The following is a 26,564-nucleotide window of genomic DNA, read 5'->3' on the forward strand; positions in this document are numbered from 1 at the left end:
GTTAGCAGTCATAGACACAAAAATGCATCGTACGGATTCACCTGTATCAAAAGTTAACACAGGATTTGTGTGGGCTTGCTTCAACAGTCACAGAGACAAAACTTAACCCAGAGTTTACAGGTGCGTCGGCCCATTAGCAAGTTGGTGGGAGCAGCCTTTCATCCATGGTTGCAGGTGTGGAACAGAAGAGATCACGGGTACGCTACACAATTTACTAATCATCCTGCAGGATCAGTTCCAGTGGTTGCAAACACGAAAATGCACTGTTAAAATCAGAGGTGGTAAGAAAGTTAGCCGATTTCTGTGGGCGTGTTTTTGTGCTGATCATCAACGAAGACTGACGTTGACCCAGAGTGACACCATGGTGATGGCAGGAACACTGTATGGCTGTAATGTATGCAAGAAAAATGTGTTAGCCATGTGTACAAAAATTGCTATCCACCATGTGCATGTTGGCCACTTTTACTTTTAATAGCAAACTGCTGGTTCTGACAGCAACTTTGCTTCCTAGTGGCTTTATACAAGTGCTGAGCTGCAGTCATCAGAAAAGAAGTAATGATTTCAACTCTGTACAAAGATAGAAGGAATTCTCCTAGTCTCTACGTCAGCCTATCTTTGTCAAACGAGCTGATAACCCAGTACAAAATATCCGACAGAACAATCTTGTTGCACCCACAGAGTTCTTGACGGTCCTTCAGGATTTCTTGTTGGCGCCCTTCCGACACCGATAAGATTCCTAATGGTCGCAGAGAACAACCTGTGGGCACGCTACCCACGCCAATAAGATTCTTGAAGATCCCTCAGACCTGCTGTTGTGGAGCCTCCAACCGCAGTATGCTTGTTGCATTTCCCTCAAGACTTTCTATGGGCGCGCTTCCCGCACCCATAAAATTCCCGAAGGGCCCTCAAGCTTACAGGCGACCCTCCAACAAAAATACGATTTTTGAAGATGTCGCTTCCAGACCCCTTCCAACAGCAATACGATTGCGGAATCATATAGTATGTGCTTCGTATATGTTGAGAACTTTTGGGCTTCTTAATTACGTTTGACAAACTAGTATGCAGACCACTTAATGTAGTCGTAATAGGCTGATGTAGTGACTGACGAACGCGAGTCCTCGCAGTGTGCGGGCTTCTGCGAACTACCATGCAATGCTGACGAAACTGCCGATTGACTGCCGTACCAGCTAGATATCGGCCGTTCATCTACAGCGCTATTTCCACAATGCCTCCGCATATATTTATACGTTCTCATGCTTCGAAAGAATTGACCCATTCTTCGAGAGTTGAAATCCGCAAACTTCGATCAGCCCTTGTTACGTTTAGTGAAAGATATATATGTAGCGCAGTCAACCAGTTCTTATGTGCACGTCATCGGCAGATTTGAACTGACAAGTGCTTTTATTACGATTCATTGTCAACTATGGCGATTTGAAATAGTCCACCTTTCCATTCGCACAGTGCAAACGGGAAGCGGCGACATGGCGCGGTGCCCATGCCGCTGTTACGCGAATGATGCGAAAGCTGCCTTCACGTACGTCGCACTCTATCCCCGCGGCGCTTCGCTGAATGAAATGTGGCTGTGTAGACAGCTGTGTTTGTATGCACTCTTATGCTGACACACATAGCTTTTGAGATGCAGTGGTTGCCCTTTATTATACGCCAAATGATCAAGCGACGGCCATTTGACACAGCAGCCTGGCTCGGCCAAAATGAGTGCTTCGTGAAAACCATTTTGATCTGAATGTGAAAATTCGACTCAATCGAGCATGCACTTCTGCAATGCAGGGCTACTAGAGATGACATTGTTTAATATTTCTCACGTTATCTTGCAAGAAACTGATGTGAACGACCTTGTTTAATTCGCGCATTTGCTTGCACTCTCGAATTACGTAACGCTGCTGATGTGTTGACATCTAAGCGGGCACCAAATGCGCGAGGTGGCTCTGACATTCCCTTGGCGCACTGCTCCAAAGACTACCGCAATAATCGTACCTTTGCGGTATTGTGCGAGCGCAGTACACCCTTTAGGCTCATAATCATGCACCCTATTCTAACTAAACAGTTTTATTGATGTTATTCAGTGCTCATGCAGTCTTTAGCTTGCCTTGAGTCTTCGTGTTGCCTTTTTTGTGATGTTTAGCAACCATGACACCAAATTATGTGTACTGCAACACCAAGGCCTTCCAGGCCATCTCAAAAACAACCATCTTGAACCAGCCTAAGCAAGATTTTTGAGTGTGCAATTATTTATACATCATGCACCTTACACATAGCAAACATTGTCAGAAAGATTGGTCATTGTCTTCATGATCGATTAAAAGAATTACACAATCAAGTGTATGCATGGATGCAGATTGTCAGCACATTGCAGCACGTGTGTACCTCCATTGGTAAAAGAATGCACTATTGAGAGCAAACAGAGGGTTCTCCTAATGTGAGGATTCATAATGCCAAAAAGATATCGCATTCACAAGATGTCGGTGTCAGCAATGTCAATTGCTTTATTAGAATATGATCTCTGAGCCATCACCTTGATAGTTTGCTACCAAATAAATTTATATTACTGCAGCGCCTCATCACTTCTGCCTGTTCACCTGAGTGTTTTCCATGCTATACAGTGGCTTATGCCTTATCACTAGGCATGCCAAAACGTGCCTCGTGGTAGAAAGACTACCCAGCAGTGTTACTAACAAGTTAAGATCTTTGTAGCATACAGCTGCTTTGCACACTGCACTATCAAAAAAATTCAACATTAGAGCACCACACTCTTCTTAGCTTTGTTTTCGTGGCAGCTTTCCAACCAACAGACCATGGAACCATGGACTATAGCTAAAGGTTAACAACTGTCTATAAAGTAATTGTACAGATTTTACCGAGCAACAGAGAAATCAAGAAAATAATCATTTAGGCTTTACTGCTCAAATTGTATGCATTGCTCTTCATAGTGCTTCTCTACTGCTAAGTTCGCACACTCTTCAAGCTGATCAGCTACCAGCTAACTGAAGAATTGCCATTTCAACTATCTTCTAGGTGTAGATTTCAATCGCTATGCAATGCCTGAAAACCAAACCAAATGTTCAAAACTAGGCCAGCAGTGTCGAAGAGTTCATTATGAAAAACCAGTTTTAATTGAGTTTTCAGCTTTATCCATACAGGAAGAAAAATTGTGAAGATCCCACACACTGCGGGAATAAATGTAAGCGAAACATTCTGAGCAGTTCGCTTTGATCGAAAATAATTAGCGGCGATGCTGACAGTGAATCTTCAATTCCTTCAACGGTTAGTACATGAGAGTGGCGAGTTGACGTTAGACGTTGCGTTGCGTGCACCACTGTCGTTTGTCTGTGTAGTAGACAAAACAAACAGGGGAAGGTGTTTACTTGAGATAGTGTTTTGTGCCATACTTCATAACCTCTGAGAGGGTTGAACATATTCATTGCATCACATAGCACATCACATCTTGGCAGAATTGTTAAACTTTAATTGAAGTGTGGGACTGTACATGCTAAAACCGCAATCAAATTATGAGGCACACCGTAGTGTCGGACTCTGGATTAATTTTGACAGGTGTTCTTTAAGATGTCCTTAAATCTGAGTGCATGAGCAGTTCTTACTTTGTCCTCATCGAAATGCGCCTACTGCAGTCCGGCTCAAACCCATAACCTCAAGCAATGCCATAGCCATGAAGCTACCGCGGCGGGCGCTGAAGTGTTGACGTGTGACCACTTCCGTTGTGTCGCCTTGACCCTATGGTGTGCTTCAATGTGGCTCTGCTTCTGCATACCCCGCGTAAGTTGCCCATTTGACAAATTTGCGTGGTGTTTATTTTTCAGAAATACCAGAAACGTACCGTACTGTGCCTTAAACTTAAATTTATTCTGTTTGCCTGCAGCTACTGTCTACAGTAGTTGCATTTCCTTGCTATCGCCCGTCCCCTTGTATGGGAACTGCGAGTGAAGAGTGGCAAGTAACAACCAATTATAGCAAATATTTTTATTGAGAATAGAAGTTGAACCTGTTTTAAACATGGGCATTAAGTTGAAGACAGGTAAAGCATATGCAGTGCTAAAATATGGGCACGTCCTGTGCTACTGGGGCTTTGAGGAGAGACGAGAACTAGGAGTCGGATTCTTGATTAATAAGAATATAGCTGGCAGCATACAAGAATTCTATAGCATTAACGAGAGGGTGGCAGATCTTGTTGTGAAACTTAATAAGAGGTACAAATTGAAGGTCGTACAGGTCGACGCCCCTTCATCCAATCACGAGGACCAGGATCTCGAAAGTTTCTATGAAGACGTGGAATCGGTGATGGGTAAAGTCAAAACAAAATACACTATGCTGATAGGCGACTTCAATGCCAAGGTAGGCAAGAAGCAGGCTGGAGACAAGTCAGTGGGGGAATATGGCATAGGCACTAGGAATAACGGGAGAGTTATTAGTAGACTTTGCAGAGCAGAATAAGATGCAGATAATCAATACCTTCTGCAAGCAGGATAGCCGAAAGTGGACGTAGAGGAGCCCGAATGATGAGACTAGAAATGAAATAGACTTTATACTCTGCGCTAACCCTGGCATCATACAAGATGTGGACGTGATCGGCAAGGTGCGCTGCAGTGACCATAGGATGGTAAGAACTCGAATTAGCCTAAACTTCAGGCAGGAACGGAAAGAAACTGGTACATAAGAAGCCGGTCAATTAGTTAGCAGTAATAGGGAAAATAGAGGAATTCCGGATCATGCTACACAACAGGTATTCGGCTTTAACTCAGGAAGAGGACCTTAGTGTTGAACCAATGAATGACAATCTTATGGGCATCATTAAGGAGTGTGCAATAGAAGTTGGTGCATGGTAACTCCATTAGACAGGATACCAGTAAGCTATCGCAGGAGACGAAAGATCTGATCAAGAAACGCCAATGTATGAAAGCCTCTAACCCTACAGCTAGAATAGAACTGGCAGAACTTTCCAACTTCATCAACAAGCGTAAGACAGCTGACATAAGGAAGTATAATATGGATAGAATTGAACATGCTCTCAGGAACGGAGGAAGCCCAAAAGCCGTGAAGAAGAAACTAGGAATAGGCAAGAATCAGATGTATGCGGTAAGAGACAAAACTGGCAATATCATTACTAATATGGATAACATAGTTCAAGTGACTGAGGAGTTCTATAGAGATTTATACAGTACCAGTGGCCCCCACGACGATAATGGAAGAGAGAATAGTCTAGAGGAATTTGAAATCCCAGAAGTAATGCCGGAAGAATTAAAAGAAAGCCTTTGGAGCTATGCAAAAGGGGAAACAGCTGGGGAAGACCAAGTAAAAGTTAACAGCAGATTTGTTGAAGGATGGTGGGCCGATTGTTGTAGAAAAACTGGCCACCCTGTACACGCAATGCCTCATGACCTCGAGCGTACCGGAATCTTGGAAGAACGCTAACATATACCTAATCCATAAGAAAGGGGACGCCAAAGACTTAACAACTTAACAAATTATAGACCGATCAGCTTACTATCCGTTGCCTACAAAGTATTTACTAAGGTAATCGCAAATAGAATCAGGAACACCTTACACTTCTGTGATCCAATGGACCAAGCAGGATGCCGTAAATGCTACTCAACAATACACCATATTCAGACCATCAATCAGGTGATAGAGAAATGTGCGGAATATAACCAACCGTTATATGTACTTTTCATTGATTACGAGAAAGCGTTTGATTCAGTCGAAACTTCAGCATTCAAGGAGGCATTATGGAATCAGGGTGTAGACGAGCCGTATGTAAAAATACTGAATTAATCTATATCGGCTCCACAGCCACTGTAGTACTCCATAAAGAAAGAAACAAAATCCCACTAAAGAAAGGAGTCCGGCAGGGAGATACAATCTCTCCAATGCTATTCACAGCATGTTTACAGGGGGTATTTGGAGACCTGGATTGGGAAGAATTTGGCATAAGAGTTCATGGAGAATACCTTAGTAACTTGCGATTCGCTGATGATATTGCCTCGCTTAGTAACTCAGGGGACCAACTGCAATGCATGCTCACTGATCTGGAGAGGCAAAGCAGAAGGGTGGGTCTAAAAATTAGTCTGCAGAAAACTAATGTCTAACAGTCTCGGTAGAGAAGAGCAGTTTATGATAGGTAGCGAGGTGCTGGAAATGGTAAGGGAATACATCTACTTAGGGCAGGTAGTGACCGCGGATCCGGATCATGAGACTGAAATAATCAGAAGAATAAGAATGGGCTGGGGTGCGCTTGGCAGGCATTCTCAGATCATGAACAGCAGGTTGCCATTATCCCTCAAGAGAAAATTGTATAACAGCTGTGTCATAGGAGTACTCACGTGCGGGGCAGAAGCCTCGAGGCTAACGAAAAGGGTTCTGCTCGAATTGTGGACGACGCAACGAGCTATGAAAAGAAGATTGATGGGTGTAACGTTAAGGGATGAGAAAAGAGCAGATTGGGTGAGGGAACAAACGCGATTTAATGACATCTTAGTTGAAATCAATAAAAAGAAATGGGCATGTTCAGGACATGTAATTAGGAGGGAAGATAACCGATGGTCTTTAAGGATTACGGACTGGATTCCAATGGAAGGGAAGTGTAGCAGGGGACGGCAGAAATTTAGGTGGGCGGAATAGGGTAAGAAGTTTTCAGGGACGACACGGCCACGATTTGTACATGACCGGGGTAGTTGGAGAAGTGTGAGAGAGGCCTTTGCCCTACAGTGGGCGTAACCAGGCTCATGATGCTTAGTATTATTATTAAGTTAACGAACACAACATTTAGTATCTCCCGAGATTACTCAGCCCCTGTTCGTGAAAAACACCGAAAGCTCTTACAGTTCGCTAAAAGTATTAAGAAAGAAGTGATCGCACTAAGCTCGTGTTCACTAAGTTCTTTATCGGTAAAGATATGTACGTGTGGGACTGAGACAACAACTCGAGACAGCCAGCAATTGTAAACGTATGACGTTAAAATTTTGGAGATACTGACGCAAGACAGGAACCAATAGCAGCAAAATGCTTAAAGATTGATGGAAAGCAAATAGCAGCGATCGCAAAAAGCATAAAGAAGAAAATGGAGGCGCTTCCTACAGGAGACTGGGATTACAAGGAACTGGTAAACGTCATGCAGCAGGAGATGAGCTAAACAGGGCTAAAAAATTGTCGAAGCGGAAAGAAGAATCCACATAATGAGCGGATTAAGAAAATAAAGCAAGCTATGAAAAAGCATAAGCAGGCATCTAGGGACAAAAGAAAAGTAAAAAAGTTGGGATTACTCAAAGAAGAGATACTCCTTAGATGGAACAAATACCGAGAAAAGAAAAGGATGGCAAGTGAGATCGTGCAAGAGAAAATTAAGTGCGCCAGTGAACGTCGGGCGCATAGACTTCGCAAAAGAGACAAAGGCGCACGAAAAAGATTCTGGAACCATGTAAGAGCACTCAGAGCTCCAACTACAGTTCGTAAACGGCTATAATAGATGAAGGTGGTAACCTCTTTGATGGAGACGACGCGCTGCTGTGAGAGCAGTTGCTAGTGATAACGTCGTCAAGGAAGAAAGCGTGGTTAAGACAACCGGGACCCAGCAACACAGAAGCCTGAAATATTAAAATTTACCGCGGGTGACTTTTATTGGAAAAAAGCCGTAGAAAATATCCCTAATAACACGGTAGCAGGACCAGATTAAATCCCTATAGAGCTAATGAAACAGCTGGGTCCATGAGCAAGGTACAGCGGTCTAGTGGCATAGAGCAAGTGATTAACGCGAGGGCAATCCCGATTTAATAGCGTAAAAGCAAGATAAACATCATCTACGAAGTCAAAGGTAATAAGGATAATACGAGCTCGAACTGACCAGTTACAGTAACGTCCGTGATATATAGAATGACAATGTAAGTCATTGATCTGTCGAATTGGGTGGGAAAGAAATATGTTGAGGGAACTACAAAATGGGTTCAGACCAGGCAAACGCTTGGAAGAGAATATTTTTGCACTAACTCAGTGCATAGAGAGTTTAAACCTCAGAATAGACGTTTATGGATAGCATTTCTAGATAATAAGGGAGCTTACGAAAATGTGGACATGGAATTTCTGTGGGATATTCTCTACCATGAGGGCATAGATAATTTCGGGGAGCTGCAGAGGGAGTTATATAAGAACGACCGAGTACAAAGTGTACGGGAAGGCCGGAATTGCAAAGAACTAGTGGAATTTCACATAACTGAAACAAGAATGCCCTCTGTCTCCATTGTTGTTCGCGCTTTAATTTCAGGGTGACTGGATTGACTGGCTGGTATTGATTTATACTACATCCGTAATCGCAAAATAGTCCAACAAAATGTCCCTGGGCTGATATATGCAGGCGACATAGTGCTACTAGCGGACCATGCAAGGGATTTACGAAGTGGTATTCAACTGCTTCAACTGGTTCATAGCTAAGATGAGTTTGAACAGCTGAACTGAAAAAAACAAAGGACTAAGGAAGACCTTGTCTATCTTTCTTAGTCCTTTGTTTCTTTAGTTCAATTGTTAAAACATGTCTTAAGATTTACAGAGATTTGCCAGCATATGTGGCCATGCAGGGACAAATCTGGTCCTTTAGTTTAGCACAGAAAAAATCGGGTGTTATGATCAGTAATGGAGAGACGAGTAATTTAATGTGGTATCAATTCAACAGCTAGCCGATGCCCATAGCCAAGCAATATAAATCCACTAAGAATCCACTAGCCAAGCCTCCACTAAGAATCTGAAAAATGAAGGCTAAGCGGAATGCCGCAATAATTAAAGATAGAACAATTTGGGGATACAATAAGTATTAGGCGGTGCGAGGAATTTGGAAAGAAGTAATGGGGCGAACGCTAACGCTCTCAAATGCTATATTGTGGCTAAAATCAGATACCTTGCCGACGTTGTATACATTTAACGAAAGGTCGGTAGACTGGTTGGATTTCGGGTCCTACGGTAAAACCTCAAATGAAGCAGTACAGTGTCACATGGGTTGGGCATCTTTTGAAGTCAGTGAAGCGCAGATCAATATTGGTTTTGAAGAAAGACGCAGGAAAATGCAGGAAATGGGTGGTTAGAGTGCACAAATATGTCTGCACCTCAAAAGTGTTGACATGGAATGGAGGAAGAGGTCAAGAAAGTTAGCAACACAGTACAAGGTAATCTAAAGTGTAAATAGACAACCACGAGTCATAAACAAGAGCATGAGAGAAACAGAGACAGTAAACTGATGCAAAGGATCGAGAAAACGAAAGAAGCATGGAAAAAGAAAAGCATGGAAAGAAGCAGGAATAAATTAGAAAGGAAAGTCTGTACAATAACACAGAAGACAGAGCCTTGCTATTTGAGGCCCGATCTGGTTCTCTAAGGACACAAAAAATCCGGAGCAAATATTCGCAACATGATGAGGCTTGTGTTTTTGCAGCAAAAATGCGGAGACAACTCAGCCCACTATAATGGAGTGCAAAGGTGTTCACCCATGAAGACCAGTAGGTAACGTTAACCTTCCAGAAGCGCTGGGATTCAAAGCGTATGGAAACATTAACCGGTCAGCAGTTGAGATACTCAAGTGTAGTTTAGAGTATTAGTGGAAGAAAAAAGCATGGAAGAGATTGAGAAGGCCGGTGACGTTGCAGGCTTAGATAACTAAGCCTGTATCAGGTAACTAAACTTTTATCAAGTAACAGCACATGGTAGCTAGATTTAGAGTTCTTAAGGAAGATACAAAAGATTAAGAAGTAGGCAAAAGCTTGATTGATAAGCACGTATAGATTATCTGATTATGGCAGACACGAGGACGGAGAAAGACAGAGCACTAAACAACAGGTTAAAAGCGCGGAAGGTAAAAATTGAATAAATTCAATGCAAAAGAAGCATAGTGTTGAACTATATCGAGACTGGAAACAGCAGATCAGGAAGGAAGCGTTTTATGATAACTCAAGAGGCACTGCTCTTCTCTATGAAGCTAGGTCAGGATGTCTTAGAACGCGAAGCTATAAAAAGAAATTTAACAAAGAAGACATATGTACTGTGTGTAATAAACCTGTAGAAACAATAGAACCCCAGTTGAAAAACACAACAGGAAATTTTACCAGTTTGTTGTATTTTGGGACGTTGTTTCTGTAGTTCTGTTGTCTGTAGTGTGACGTCCTGTAGTAGAAAGTTCTGTAGTTCTTGATCAATATTTATTTAAAAATTGACAGAGACGTCCGTAAGATTATGTAAATTTGTTAGCACAAAAAAGAAAAACATAAAAGTAAAAAAAACGTCTTTGCCTAGGATTCGAACATGCGACCTCTCGATTCCTAGCCCGGCATCTTACCACTGCACCACCCCTGACTTTTTTTTTCTTTCTTTCATGGTATTTATTATAGTTGCATTCAACTAGACGTTCACCAGTTCTGCATAGTCAGAGAATGGAGGGCACAATGAAAGTCACGCAGAAGAGGCAGCGTTCATACTGTGAGTAGAAACGTTCGTGTCACTTTAGAAGGGTGGCAAGGATAAGCACCTCACCAAAATAGGGTACCAGTCCGGTTGCACACCGAGTCCATCATAAACCTGCTTTATGTGTAGCGTCATTTGGATGAAATTTGCCCTTGTAGGTACAACCGTTTCGGCGTTGCGGTCCATCATTCGCGTTTTCCACAAACTGTGCATTCCCATGACAAAAAAACATATCGAAAGGTGCACTATTATCAGAGGTTGGCAGCAGGTATCGCACAGTATGAGCGTTAATCTCAAAGTCTTTCTTTAAAGTCCGTTGGAGGACATCCCAAAATAGGATGGCGTCGGTGCAGCTAATAAAACAATGTTCAATTGTCTCTGGTACATCACAAAGGCGACAGTTAACAGAAGAGACAAAGATACCCTTTTTTTGTAGCCATGCTTTAACCGGTATGGTTTCACTATGAACTTTATAAAAGGATGTTTTGCAGCAAGGGGATAAATACATTTTGCGAACTCGCTTTAGCACATCGTGGCCTGGCAATTTAATGTATATTGATCGGTAAAGTGGAGGCGGGAATAGCATGGATAGTAAGTCTCTGTACAACGTTTTGCGCGACACAGAATACAAGTATTCAGTGGAAAACCGAACTGTCAGGAAACGAACCGCCAAGTAAACTTCTTGCATGAACCCCCACAAGCATAAGCGCGAAGAAAAACTTGAAGAAACAACTAAATCAGGTAACGCATTAACAAGTGTGACTTGCATGTATGAACGAATTACAGGATGGGAAGTATCGCGAAAAAAGAAGAAACGAGACACTATCTGCCGCACATAAAGGTGTACTAAGCCCAGCCCACCTTCGCTAACAGGCCTAAAAATGTTGTCTCGCCTCATGGGCTCAAAAGTTGAAGACCATACGAAGGTCGCAAAGATACGGTGAAAGCGTTGGATGTATAGCCTAGCACAATGGATAACTTGCAATACATAGAAAATTTTTGTTGCCAAGAACTTATTGCAGGCTTCGGCTTTCCCAAAAATAGAAAGTCGTTGTGGAACGAATGTCTGGGCGTAACTTTGCAGTACCGAAACCCGTTCTTTCCAATAGTGTGCGCTTAATTTATATGCGTCTAGTGGCACGCCAAGATACTTTGGCGGGACATCAGTCCACTTAACGCCTGCAAACTGTTCTGGTGTATAGCACCATGAGCCAAACCATAAGCCTAAACTTTTTGAGGAGTTCATTCGCGCTCCTGATACGCTGCCAAATTCTTCTATTTTCGATACTACTTTTTCAACACTGGACTTATCCGTGCAGAAGAACGCTAGATCATCTGCGTAAGCTAGGACTTTAACTTCTTTACACAGTATATTGAAGCCATGGATGTTACTCGACTGAATTACGCTTAAGCATAGCGGTTCCAGGTAAAGGGCGAATAGTAGTGGGGACATCGCGCATCCTTGTTTTACTGATGAGCAAATAGAAATGGGTTCGGAGCGTTGGCCATTAATAATTAAACGAGTAGTACAACAGGTGTAGCAAAGCCTAACGCCTTTAAGCACAATGGAGCCAACATTGACATGCTCCAAAAGAGAAAATAAATAGGAGTGGCTCACACGATCAAAAGCTTTAGCAAGGTCTACCTGGAGCATTGCAAGCTGCTCAGTGGAACCATAACAGTATTGAAGAAGGGTACGGGCGATATGTATGTTGGTTTGAATTGATCGGCCCCTGATTCCACACGTCTGATGGGAACCAATTAGAATTGACATCGCAAATTGCAATCTATTAGATAGAACTTTTGCAAAAATTTTGTAATCCACGTTTGACAATGTAATTGGTCGATAGCCTTCAACAGAACGCAGTTTCTCTTTGTCTGAACTTTTGGGAATTAAAATTGTGTGGGTTTTGCAAAAAGACTGCGGAAGGGCGCCAACTTCTAAACTTGTAATGAAAATATCCAATAATATGGGGCTGATAATTGATTTGAAAGCTTTGTAAAATTCACTTGAAAGTCCATCGGGGCCGGGTGTTTTCGACAGAGGCAGCTGATCAATAGCTAGCTCAATTTCTTGAATCGTAAGGCTACCACTGATGACTGCACAGTCATCATCCTGTAATGGTTTTACAAGAGATACAAAACTCTCTAAAACTTTTGCATCGTGATCATTCGGAGGGGCACTAAACAACATAGTGTAGAAAATTTCGAACTGAGAAATGATGTCATTAGTATTTGTTAAAAGACTACCTTCGGAGTATATTTCCGGAATTACTTTGGAAATACCGTGACGTCGTTCGTCAAGTAAAGCTTGACGTGTTGGTTGCTCAGATTGCAGAGCGCGCATGTTTCGAGATCGAATGCGCGCACCTCTGTAACGCAGTGCGTCATACCTTTGTAACTCACATTTAATGTTTTCTATGTCAACAATGTAAGTGCCTGGCATTTCGCATTCAATCTCATAAAGGCTACATAGGCTCTTAAGAAGCGTTTTTTCTTCATACTTTCTATAGAATGATTTCACCGATCCAATTTCTATAGCCACTGTACGAACCTCTTGTTTGAAGAGTTCCCAAGCAGCAAATAATGGCAAGTCACTAGACAGAGAATTGGTTAGAGCCATGCGCACGCGATTAATAAATTCCTGATCATTTAGGAGCTCAGAGTTAAGCTTCCAGAGTGCCCACTGTGGTCGGAAATTAGTTACAAATTTTTCACCAATGTTTGCAATAACCATACAATGATCAGAGAATGAAACGGGGATAGTAATGCAGGATAGTCCTCGAGAGAGGAGTGATGAAGAAACATAAATCCGATCAAGGCGGGCGTAGGAATGACCTTGAATTCTTGTATAAGAGCGAGCTCCCTGTCCCGACACTCCTATATCAACGAGCCCTGCATTTTCTATTATGTTAGACAAAACTTCACCACTCCTGTCCCGCTGAGTGTTATGGCCGCTTCGATCGTTCGGATCGCATACACAGTTGAAATCTCCCATTAAAACAATGCAGCGATCACAGTCCAATAGACTAGACACAGTATCAAATAAAAGAGCTCGTTTTGCAGCGTCATTAAATGCATAGACGTTGACTATGCGCCATGGCACACCCTGCAACACAAAATCACAACATATATATCGACCTTCAGTGTCGACATGATAACTAAAAGCTGAATAAAGTAGGCTCTTTTTCAGAAACAGGAAACAGCCCGCGGATAAACCAAGAGCGTGTGAAACGCAAACATTATACTCAGACAGAAAAGGTCGCAAAGCCCTTTCTGTCTCGTCGTCACTCTCAATCTTCGTCTCCTGCACGGCGACGAAGTCGAGGCGCTTCCTAGACAAAAGCCGGCGAAGCTGCGCCTGTTTCTGCAAAGACCTAAGGCCTCGTACGTTCAAGGTTGCGAATTGAAGTTGCTGGGACAGGGCCATGGTGACTACCAAGTATTTAGACCTAATGATCTATGTGATCGGTCCTAGAGGGCAACGGTGAGGCTCCCTCCGAAACCCCACCTGGCCTTCTGGACCGTGATCGTCGGCACTTTCCTGAGTGTTTCGATGTTTTGCGGCGACGTGCTTTTCTTGTGGTACTGGTCGTCTCGCTGTCTGTGCTTGATTCCGATCTGTTGGTCGCACGGCGCTTCGGAACTGAAGTATCCGCGTTACTTCGGCTGTCCTCTGCCGGCTCAGTGCACGTGTCGAGTTGCTTGGGTGCATCAGATGAGTCATCTCCGGCTCCCTCATTCGCTTGCTGGGCAGCAGCTGGCTCCGTGGTAGCGGGTGCTCCTTTGGGTTGTTGCTTCGGTTGGTCATCTTTCTCTTCGCTACTTTCTTTATTCACGGGCAGTTGGTATTCTTGGCAGTTGGCAGTGGGCAGTTGGCATTCACGGGCGATGGCATTGTGACTGTCTTCAACAGGCAGAGGGGCCTTATTGGCACAGCGGGTCTCCGCGGAAGAGGGAACGTCTCCCGTCGCGTCAAGAACCTCCGTAATGTCCATTATGTGTTCTTGCAAGCTTTCATCCGGAGGCTTTGTTCTGTGTCGTAACTTATCGGCGTATGTTACGACACATTCTTCAGCTGTGTGACCAAAGCGCCGGCAGGTTTCACAACGTGGGGTTCTGCAGTTTCGACGAATGTGCCCCACCTTGTTACAGCGCAGACAAAGTGGGTGCCGGCCTGGAATTAATACGAGACTCTGCACTCCACAAACAGGTAGTAGGTGTGGAACGTCCCCCACGCTCACTCCATCGGCAAGAGTCAACACCACGTCCCGATTTAGCGTACGCATTTGTTCCATCTCCGATACTCTCCAGCTTTCTGCTGAAATAGACTTGACTTTCCCGTAAGCCTGGAGCGCATCTCGAATGTAGTCGTCTTCCAAATGCTCAGGAAGCCACAAAAGCTTCATTTTAACTTCCGTGGGCTCAGGATCAATGACGACACAGCGTCTACCTTTTACGGATAATTCCCCGCATGCGACTAGCTTTGATTTTGTCATCCCTGATTTGCACGTCACCATCCACACGTGCGACATCTGAAATTGTCCGATGGAACTTATTTCCTTCAGGTCAATAACGGTCCGAAGGGCGTCTCTGAAGTCTTGGGCTCGGTACGGTCGACCACTTAAGTCAGCATGCAGGAAAACGGAGTCCACAACCAGCTTACCGGTAGGAAGACGGGGTAACACAACACGGTAGTCATTGCTGCTGCCTGAAGCCTGAGCAGCACCTCGGCCAGGGGCCGATAAATCCTTTGAAGCGGAGAACATGAGAAAAGCGACCGTTCGGAACGCCGTCTTCTTCTTTCTCCACTGCACCACCCCTGACATGGGCTCTCACTGTACGTTGTAAACATGTAAACATCAATGTAAACATCAGCGCATCAGCACGTCGTATTATTCACATGGCCAAAACGTACAGTGAGAGCCCATGTCAGGGGTGGTGCAGTGGAGAAAGAAGAAGACCGTTCGGAACGCCGTCTTCTTCTTTCTCCACTGCACCACCCCTGACATGGGCTCTCACTGTACGTTTTGGCCATGTGAATAGTACGACGTGCTGATGCGCTGATGTTTACATTTGCGTTTTGAGAGCCAAGATCCGCTATCACTCCACCACGTCAAGTGCCGCATCTCTAGAAGAGCAAGAGTGTTCGTACCATCGACAAGTACATCGTGCAGTGCTAGAACATCGATTTTGATGTACGATATCCATATTAAATAAGAAATTCAGAAATAGACAACATTGACTCTTAGGGTTATTACTGCTAGTTTCGACAGTTCTCTCTCGTTCTTTACACTTTTGAGCGAGCATATAATTCGTGTGTTCAATGCAAAATAGCTACATAAACATTCGTGGATGAGAGTTCTTTCTGACAGCATACTGGCTTCTCACGGCAGCACTGTGTCAGATTAATGAGACCCGAGCGAGACAGCTTTTCACGCAACTTTGTGGAACAACCGAAATCTTCTTTTCCGCTTCGCATAAGCTTGTGAAATATTCCTGGGCAATTAACTAATGTGTCATTGTAACAGCACATGTAAGTCCACAGGCCTGTGTGCCACATCTTACAAAAAAAAAAAACGGTACGCAGCCATTCCCGCAGATGGTATGATTTTGATCAGCGGCCGATTTTGAGAAGGCCGGTAGGACGTTGCTGGTGCCGCGTCGTCACGGCACAATTATAACTATTCGCCACGTCGACTTTAATACCGGTGTCGGTGCCATCGGTGTCAGCATTGCCGGCTTCAGAGAAGCGCGATTGAATGCCGCGCAGGAGAAAAGTACAGTGTACACTACCGATGCAAAAACATACAATTTTAAAGGACCGCGACGGGAAGCGCTTCTGTTGTGACTTCGGAACTCTTGGCCGTCGCGACCGAATGTTTCTGCTGCGACGTCAGAATTGGTGTCGTAACGTCGGAGTCGCTGTCAGGATATAAAGCTGTTGTTCCGACTTCAGAACTCTTGTTGTCGTGACAGAATGCTTCTGTTGCGAAATCAGAATTTCTGTCGTAACGTCAGAAATGTCTCCCAATTAAGAAATGTCAACAACTTCTGTCGTACAACAGAATTTCTGTAGTTGCGACAGGAATTCCTTGTGTCTTTTTCAACCGGGCACTACAGAAGCTTGTCGCATCACACAATTTCAGTACACTTCTGTTGTCATCATTGGGTATATGTTGCGGCGATAGGTTTCCGTTGTGGAACAGTTCGCTGTAGTACAACAGAAGTTTCTCCATTACTTCAGGAACACTTCTGTTATGACAACTGGGGGCCTGTTGCAATGATACGTTTCTGTCGTACAACAACATTTTTCTGTAGTACAACAGAAGTTGGTCGCATTACATCAGGAACACTTCTGTTGTGACAATTGAGGGCCTGTTGCCACAATAGGTTTCTGTAGTATTTCAACAGCTCTCTGTAGCACTACAGAAGTTTTTCGGGTTACTTCAGGAGTATTTCTGTTGGGACAACAGGGTGCCTGTAGTGATGACAAATTTTTCTGTAGTACTACAAAAATGTGTTGTAGAGCTTCAGCTTTCTGTTGTAACAACAGACATACGACAGACTGTACTTCTGTAGTAGCAACAACAAATGTCTGTTGTACATCAGAAAAGTCTGTCGCTCCATCAGGAATCTGTAGTTACTACAGAAAAATCCTGTTGTACAACAGAAATTTCTGTAGTTGCGACAGGAATTCCTGTTGTCTTTTTCAACTGGGACACCTCATACTAAAATGTGATGGTATGCATCCCAATGTCGATGCGGGCACAGTCGCGCTTCCTGAGGTCCTAGGGTTCAGAGATAGCACCAGTCATGTAAATAAATAGGCGGTGTTCGACTTCGCCCTGCCATCTGCTAGCCGCCTGGTTAGCTCAGATGGTAGAGCGGCTGCCCCGGAAAGGCGGTGGTCCCGGGTTCATGTTCCGGACCAGGACGAACTTTTCTTCAACTCTTACCCCCGTATGCAGAAAGGCAACTTAAGTCGAAGCACATGCTTGACTTGATTTATATGACGCCAGGCGTTAACGTGCCCAAGGACGCTCACTGCGTTTCCTTCAGCGCATTCCCGATAGGCGTCACTCGGATCAAGTCAAGCATGGGCTTCAACTTAAGTTGCATTTCTGCATACGGGGGTTAGGCTTTTCTTTAGAGGAACCCGTATGGGTTTCCTTTGTAGGAATTGCTACGAACCGGTGGATGTCTGATTTTTTTCTTTGCTCAAATAGGCGGTGGAAATCGGCAAAAAGCGATTGGAGGATTGGTGGCTCAAATGCAGAGAGGTGACATAAGGTTAAATGTGTAGGAAGACGCATTTAAAGAAAATGGCAAATTTTAATAAATTCCAGCACAGTTAAACAAAAATAAAAAGCTGAGCATGGTGCCAACTGCCATCACCCCGTTTCAAATGGGACGCTCCTACCTTCCATGCATCCATCCAGTGCAGCCCTAAGGCGTGCCCTCACCTGTGGTACAGTGTCTAGCCACTGTACCTGTGGCGCGTGAGGCTGGGGGTTCAGGCGAGGGAAGAGGGGCTACGTCACGCAAACGAGGCCCACATAGAAGTTCCGTGCAGCGTGCTACAAACCTACGAGCGGTGCACCTGTGTTGAAAATGAGAAGCGGAAGACCGAGTGGCCGACGACGGCGATAACAATTTGACTATATATTATCGACTATGTAACTATATTATGGTTATCACGTTTCGACGGCCTGCGACTTAAGTGGCTTGCGCCGCTACTTCGTGCGCCCACAAAGCGTGAGCCAGAGAGAAGAGAAATTCGCCGCCCCCCGTATGCACGCTGCTCTACCATTATACGTGCGTGTCACAACACAAATCAGTTGCTAGGCGGGTCCTTCTTGCACATACGAAAGTGTAGTTACGTCACTCCCTGCTTCGTATACAACAGTCAAGCTACCGTCGCCGTGGTAGCTTTATTCTTGCATACGAAGCAGGGAGTCGCCGCGGTAGCTAAAGCAACAGTAAGTGCTTCGCTTCATTTTGATAAGTGTTTGTAGCCTCTGCCTTGAGGTATGAGCAATAGGTAATTATAGTTTTCTGTCTACGTTACGCCACGAAGAAATCCCGGGATCCTACCCATAGAAAACTTCGCTGTAAAACAGGACGCGAAGAGTCGTGCAGCACCTGTTTCGCTTCTTTCCATGGTGTGCGAGAGCGGTTCTGATATATTATTAACATACGTCCGGCAGACAACGTTGCCTAATTGTGTACTACCGGAGTTCATGAAGACAGTCTTTTCGATCATGGCGGCGTGACACTGACTGTTAAAAGAGGCCGAACATATGCACTTTGGAGCTATAATAGGTACGAGGTGGTTAGGGGCGTATGGAAAGGGGTTATGGTACCTGGCCTCACATTCGGAAATTCAGTACTGTGCATGAAATCGGAAGTTCCGGCATGCATGGAAGCAAGACAGAGAAGTGTCGGCAGGTTGGCCTTAGGAGCACACGGGAACACACCTAATGAGGGAGTGCAGGGGGACATGGGATAGGCGTCATTCGAAGGTAGAGAGGCAATAAGTAAACTAAAATTTGAACAGACTCCCAGCACTGGAGGAAAAAATGTGGGCAGGAAAAGTGCACAAATATCTGTACATGAAAAGTTTGAACACAAAGTGGACACTCAGAACGAGGAAGCTGAGGAATAGATACCTACAGCCGAGGGAAGGGGTCCAACGTGGTGCTAGTGTGGGAAAGGAGGTGAAGGAGACGGAAAGAAAAATGTGGGAAGAAAGAATGCTCGGAAAGCTAGCGCTATCAATGTATTGGTCGCAAAAACAGGATATTAAGAGAGAGCTCTTATTTGATAACTAGCGGGGCAGCTCACTATTATTCGAAGCTACGACGGGGGTTTTGAGAACGAAAACATACAGGGCTAAATTTGAAGACGTGGACCTTCGGTGCGCAGCTTGCGGAGCCGAAATGGAGACCACTGAGCATATAGTGCTGCGATGCACAGACCTTCGCCCGACCCTGGCAGAGGGAACAGTGGCAGATATGGAAGGGGCATTAGGTTTTCCCGGGGAACAAGGGCGAATAGACGAGAAAAGAGTAGCAGTAACGAAGGGGAGGCTAGAGGATTGGTGGAGGAAGTCAAGGGATAGATAATACCATAAATCGGGGAGATAATGTTTCCTCTACTGTTTTAGATAGTTATTTTGGGGGGAGGAGGGGAGTGAAAACTAGTTTAAGAAAAAGAGAATATAAAGAAAGGGAAAAAAAGAATAATAATAAAATAGGAGGGGGAGCAATAGGCTAGGTGGCGTCAGCCGCCGCCCGTTACAAAGCGTATAGCCGCCATCCATCCATCCATCCATCCATCCAGCACCACCATGTTTGGAAAATTTATGAGCAGCGCACTGCTCTGTCGATTAAGACACATTCCATAAGTCACATGGCACGTATAGCGCGTCCATTGCTGGCCCATTCAGTTGAAGCTCATAAACTTGCAAGCAAGGTTTCTTAGCTGAGCCACACATTGCAGGTTCTGCGCACACTTTTTTTTCTTTGAGGTCTTCGCGTGCTAGCACCATCGACAGGTACTTGGGAACATATTTAATGATCGGTAATGAGTCCCGTGAAAGCGAGATGAAGGCGTGGTATCCGCGCTGTTTTTGCATCAATGACGCGAACATAGTTTCGAAATACGTACTTTTATTCGAACTATAGCTCACACCCAGCTCCAGGGGCCTATCAGCACGGTGAATCTTCCGATTCCAAACACAACGCCTTTCGTCATCCTCGGGGACAACTTCGGCGCATTCTTCACTTCTGCAACGGGGAGCGAAATTGGTTTGAGAAAAAATGGAACACGAAATAACGAATGCGCCCACAAAACCGAGACCAACATAAATACGCGAACGAATGCAAGCCAAGGTCGATCCAAATACGTCGCAATGCTTCTTGCGAAATGCGGTGCAGTACAGATTGTCACCGACATCAGCAAGGGGGTATATGGGAGCAGCGATTGAAGCGCGACTGTGTTTGGAGGGAACAAACACTGGGAAATAAAAAAGCTTTTTTTTTTCATTTAAGCGAGACACAGTTACATTCATTCAACGAAAATAAAATTGAGCCGTAGTAGCTGCTAATGAGGCGATATGGAAAATGATCCGAGAGAAAGGCTTCGGGGTTGTCGAAGTAAACAGGGAAGTGATAAGGTGTGGTGGTTTTAAACGAAACTGGATCCACTTCAATTACAGGCGGGCACGAGAAGTGGGCTGGTGTCTTGGTGGTCGCGCCGTTGCTTTTTAGGGGGCCCACGGGCGCTCAGGAGGCCAGCGTAGGTAGCCATGAAGAAGGTCCCCTAGGGGAACCTCAGAAGAGCATCGCCGTCGATAACAGAAAAAGGAGGAAAAAAAAGAAAGAGATCTCGTCATGCAATAGGTTACATAAACATGCAGGGCGGCACAAGAAAGGAAAAGAGGCCAGAGATTGAGGAGCAGTTAAAGGGAGAACAAATAGGGGTGTATGCGGTTACAGAAACGCACCTTAGAGACCTGTAAGAGCCGCCAGTGATTGAGAATTATGTTTGGGAGGGGTACAACAGAACTAAGTCGGAAAGAAAGGGAGGGGAGTCGGAATGCTCATCCTTCAGGGAGCCAAATGGAAAAGAGTAAATTCAAAATGTCAAGAGCATCTTTGGTTATCAGGTACAATGAGTGGGGAAAAACTTGGATGGGCGTTACGTATTTGTGGACCGGGAATAATTACACAGAGAAGAATAAAGAGTTATTGGAATGCAGAAGTGCTGATATCAAGGGTTTCGGAAATGGTGCTGAAATTATCCTATTAGGTGAAATGAATGCCCATATGCTGGATTTAGATAGCTATACCGACAACAACGGGAAGTCAATGCTAAATCTTTGTGAGCAACATAACCGCATTATCGTGAATACAGGGCTTAAGTTTGAAGGGCAGATCACGTGAGAGATGGGAACCGGCAATGAACCATTGATTACTGTCTGACGACAGTAGGAATTCATGATAAGTTGAGAGAAATGGTAATTGATGAGGAAGGGTATAGCAACATAGGGAGTGACCATAAACGCATCATTTTGAAAAAGGTATATGTAGTTGGGAAATAGCAAGGAGTGCAAAATGGCCAGTCCAAATTTGAGCGCTGAACAAATAACAAATATAGTCATAGAGTCGAGGAAGAACTTGACAACAATAATATTCAAACAGCGCTAGACGACAGGACAAGAAAGAGGAGAGCCGTGTTTGTCTCCTCCTCTTTCTGGTCCTGTCGTCTTGCGATGTTTGAATTTTATTGTTACCGTGCAACACCAACTCGCCCAATCCGCTGCCCTTCTGCAGAACTTGACAAATGGCCAAATAAAGAGTGGGAATATAGTGAGCTTCTAAGTGTAATAACGACAGAAATACGGAAAGAGAAACATGTTCGTTGGAAAGGAAGAAAGAAACCGAAAAGCTGGTGCAACAGGGAGATACGAGAAGCGATCGCCGAATGACAGAAAGCATCCTGAAAGCACAGCTGCAGGCAGGCAAAGAAGGCGCAGTTGCCGCAGGGTGAACTAACCAGTAAATGGGAAATATACCGGGCGAAAAGTCCATGGTTCAAGTACTGGTGCGAGCAAAATAAAAGGTGAAAGAGAACGTTGGTTGTCAGAAATACGTAAGAAAAAGAAGGCCGCACCTAGAATATTTTGGAACAACATAAAATTATTAGGCAGGAAGTCAACAACAATGCAACGTTAAATTATAGGGCTATACGTGCCGAAATTACTTTCTGATTACGAGGCACGCTGTAGTGGAGGACTCCGGAAATTTCGACCACCTCGGGTTCTTTAACGTGCACCTAAATCTAAGTACACGGGTGTTGTCGCATTTCGCCCCTATCGAAATGCGGCCGCCGTGGCCGGGATCCGATCCCGTGACCTCGTGCTCAGCAGCCTAACACCATAGCCATTGAGCAACCACGGCGGGTTAACAATACAACATATCCTAGATGATGACGAAAACAGACTGGAAGGAGTAGCGGCAATAAATGACATCCGAAAAATAACAGCCGAATCTTTCCAGGGCAATGACGAGGTTGTATTTGAAGAAAAGAAGAGCATGAAATGGACCCAGGCGGAAAAGGAGCTGGTGCTTACAAATTTCAACTGGAAGAAAGCCGAAGAGGAAGCTTCTAAGCGCACAGCCACAGGGTTAGACGATGTTCCCGTTAGGCTGATTAATGAACTAAGACCGAAAAGCAAGGAAGCTCTGTTGAAAGCAGTGGAAAAAGATTTTAAAGACAGACGAATACCAGACAGCTGGCGGCAAAGTAGGATGAATTGAATTTATGATGGTAAGGGGGAGAAAGATCGAATTCACTCGTATAGAGCGTTGACCATTACATCGGTAATATACAGGCTAGCAATGCAGGCAATCAAATTAAAGATTCAAGCATGGGCATCGAATAATGGCATTTTAGGAGAACTTCAGAATGGTTTGAGAATGCGTAGGCGTTTAGATGACAACTTATTTGTTCTTACTCCGTATATTGAAATATCAAAAGTAGAAAGCAGACCGTTATATGTGGCCTTCTTAGACATTACAGGAGCCTATGACAATGTTGACCGCAACATTTTATGGGATATTCTGCAAGGGGAAGGCTTAGGTGACGGTTGTTTCCAGATTTTGAGAGAGATTTACCTAGAAATAGCGTTTGCGTTGAATGGGAAGGGATGAGGAGTGAGGAGAAAGTTTATATCAACCAGGGACTCGGGGAGGATCGCCCTTTATCCCCACTGCTGTTTATGGTGCACATTGTGAGGATATAGAGGGCGCTAGAAGGAAGTAATATCGGCTTTAATCTCTCATACAAACAGGCGGGTACCGTAGTAGAGCAGCAGCTTCCAGGAAATTTAATGCGGACGACATTGTGTTGCTAGCTAACAAGCAAGGTGGTTTGGAACGCCTGACTACAGGAAGGCAGCAATTTAGGTTTGAAATTTAGTGTTTGAAAATAAGGTGTTATTGTATTCAATAAGGTGTTATGGTATTTGCGTCACGGGTCACTTGTCACCTATGTCCACTGCGCATCTTCAACGTATGCGGCTGGGCCGATAGCGAGTCAGCTTAAAGCCGGCTGCTCCGAACGAAATCTTCAGTGGGCATGGACGCACGACAGGAATGATGGCCTCACACATCTTTTTGTTCATTCCACAGGTCAGTCGCCTTTCCATATCGAGGCTAAAATCCGACGATCCACTTATAATCGTGCCTCCATGCCCAGCAGCAGTGCTTGGTCCTTTTTGGTCTTTGTTATTGCTTTTGTGCGGTGACGTTGAGAGTAATCCCGGTCCTCCGAGAGAACAACAATCAGATACATTATCCGAAGTTCTGAAAACTTTACGCGATTTGAATCAAAGGTGTAAAAGAATGGAGGATCACCAAAAAGCAATGCTCGGCACTATTACAGAGTTAAAAACGCATCGGGAAACGGTGGCGGAAGCGATATCTGAAATTAAAGACTTTGCGGCGGTAGAAATTCAGACCGGTAGTTTTGAAAAATGGCAGCATGAACTCGGTGACGTGCGTGAGGCGGTTGGGAATATAGCCAATGACGCTGCATTCCTGCGCTCCCGATTGGATGATGCGGAAGACCGCTCTTGTGGGAATAATCTACTTTTTTTTACGGTTTACCGAACATCGCCGCCCAGTCCGCTATTCAATCGGAGGAAAAGATACTGGACATTCTAAGCAACACAGGTCTCAGAATAACTAGTGACAGCATCGTATTGGTAGATTCACTCCAGGGAAGTCACGTCCATTGATAGTAAATTTTGCTGCCTATAAAGTGAAGGAAGAAAAATTATCGAACCGTCCCGTGCTAAGAGAAATGAGTTACTTTGTTAGTGAAGATTTCAGTCCCGCTGCACATCACGCCAGAAAAACTCTTATCGAATACGAAAGAAATGTACCACTTAAATTAAGGTATAACAAGCTACTAATTGGTCGAAAATGCCACGTATACGACGCCACTGAGCAAAAGGTCTAAGAATTGCAGCCGTTAAGTAGTACCCCAGATGATGCCGCGACGTCTGTTCTATCCTTTAGATCAGGCCGCAGTGTTCTAACAGCGCGCCGATAGGATAACGCGAGGGGTAGGGACCTCGATCCTATAATATCAAGACTATCGGTCCTTTTTACTGATATTCGTAGCTTCTTACATAAAAAAGATTATCTCTGTAGTCTAATAAATGATTGTGATGCAGACATATTTGTATTAACCGAAACGTGGTTGACGAGTAAAGCAACAAACTCTGAGTTATTCTACTGTAATAAAAAGTACAATGTTTAACCTACTGATCGCGCTGACACACTAGGCGGTGGTGTTTTAATTGCTGTTAATGAATGCTTTGACTGTTTCCCTGCTGCCAAATCATGTAATAATGAATATGTTGGTGCTGCATTTCTGTAAATTTCAAAGAGGTTGTGATCGGTGTTTGTTACCGACCACCATCGTCAGGCCCGACTTCTTGCGATAGCATGAACGATTGCTTGTGCTAGATACGTGTTCGCTGCTGATTTCAACTTGGTTCAGGTTGTTACTTCCCCTACACGTGTAACGAACGCCACATCATCTCTTTTAGATCTTGTTTTAACGTCATCAACAGATATCATATCTAAGGTTACACACTCAGCCGGCTTGAGCGATCACGACGTCTTGCATTTTTTCATTAGCCTGGCAATTTTACCATCCCAAAACAGTACTAAAACCATTCGTGATTATAAAATCGGCAACTTCACCGCTATCAACTACGATCTTGCTCTTTTCCTTGATAATTACCTGCCTAAAGTTGCTGAGCGCTCACTGGACACTAACTGGAATATATTCAAAGAAAAAATTCTCGATCTTGTTAACAAGTTTATTCCGCAGAGGCGCATTTTTTCGAATAACAATGCTTCATATTGGTGTACTAAATCTTTGAAACGCCTATCTAACAGAAAAAAACGTCTTTTTCGCAGAGCTGAGTGGATGCAAAGCCAGGCTAAATGGTCTGCTTACAAATAAGCTGCCCCGGCCTACTCATCTGCGATAAAGAATACAATTTTTTTTTCAATAATACCTTTCTGAACATGCTCATAAGTAATCCAAGAAGCTTCTGGAATGTAGTAAGGCCTAGTGCATCGAAAATCATATCACTTAGCACGTCTTCGGCGAGCCTATATCTCGGCAGCACTGCGCTGCGATTTCAAATAATGTGTTTATAAAAGCTTTCACTCCTTCAACACATGATAACGACCTTCCAAGGCTATCATGCTGCAATTTTTTTCCTATGGATCCCGTAATTCTTAACACTACTCGCATAAAAAAATAATAGCCACTCTTAAACTAACGTCTCCTTGTGGAATAGATGAAATCACGACGAAATTTCTAAAAATACTAGTGAGTATTCCTCTATCATCTTAGAGAGCATTTTTTCACAATCGTACCTGTCTTCCTCCTTGCCTCATGACTGGACAACAGCAAAGATTATTCCTATCCACAAATCTGGCGAAACTCAAGATCCGTTTAACTACAGGCACATATCTATTACCTCAGTACGGTGCAAAATTATGGAGCACATCATATTTTCTAACCTTGTCAACTTTCTTGAAGAAAATTATTTTTTCTCTAACAGTCAACATGTCTTTCGCAAATTCTTTTCTTGTAAGACTCAGCTGGCAACTTTCACTAACGACCTACATGTATATCTTGCTAGCGGTTTTTTGACTGATTGCATATTTTTGGATTTTTCTAAAGTTTTTGATAAGGTCAAGCATGTACTACTACTACACAAACTAAGCGCACTCAACATCGACACGGGGGTACTCAGCTGGATCCAATCGTACGTTTCGTCGCGTTCCCAATTTGTTGTAACCAATGACTCCACATCTAACGCAGCTCCAGTTGAATCCGGTGTTTCACAAGGGTCTGTTCTTGGTCCTCTTTTATTTTTAATATATACGATCGATTTACCTGATAACATTCCCTCATAAATTCGTTTATTCGCTGACGGTTGTGTTACATATCTAAAAATAACGAATGCGTCTGATATAGCTACCCTTCAATCCGATTTA

The 26,564-nt window shown here is 44.1% G+C and overlaps 1 protein-coding gene across 1 annotated transcript; it reads right to left on the reverse strand.

The window, feature by feature from the left end:
* Positions 1-214: 214 nt before the first annotated feature.
* LOC135896039 (uncharacterized) lies at positions 215-15,236 on the reverse strand. The gene is made up of 2 exons (XM_065424369.2): positions 13,979-15,236; positions 215-387 (listed from the first exon to the last, which is right to left on the reverse strand). Exons 1-2 carry the CDS (start codon positions 15,234-15,236, stop codon positions 215-217), a joined length of 1,431 nt encoding a protein of 476 aa, XP_065280441.2.
* Positions 15,237-26,564: the final 11,328 nt, after the last annotated feature.

This window comes from Dermacentor albipictus, chromosome 8 (genome assembly GCF_038994185.2).
Source record: "Dermacentor albipictus isolate Rhodes 1998 colony chromosome 8, USDA_Dalb.pri_finalv2, whole genome shotgun sequence".
Taxonomy (NCBI): domain Eukaryota; kingdom Metazoa; phylum Arthropoda; class Arachnida; order Ixodida; family Ixodidae; genus Dermacentor; species Dermacentor albipictus.

Excerpts from the sequence above, each read along its gene's own strand:
- LOC135896039 (XM_065424369.2), bottom strand. The coding sequence starts at position 15,236 with ATGTTCTCCGCTTCAAAGGATTTATCGGCCCCTGGCCGAGGTGCTGCT. Across the intron at positions 388-13,978 it reads ATCACGGTCCAGAAGGCCAG|CCATACAGTGTTCCTGCCAT; the intron begins GTGGGGTTTCGG and ends CATACATTACAG.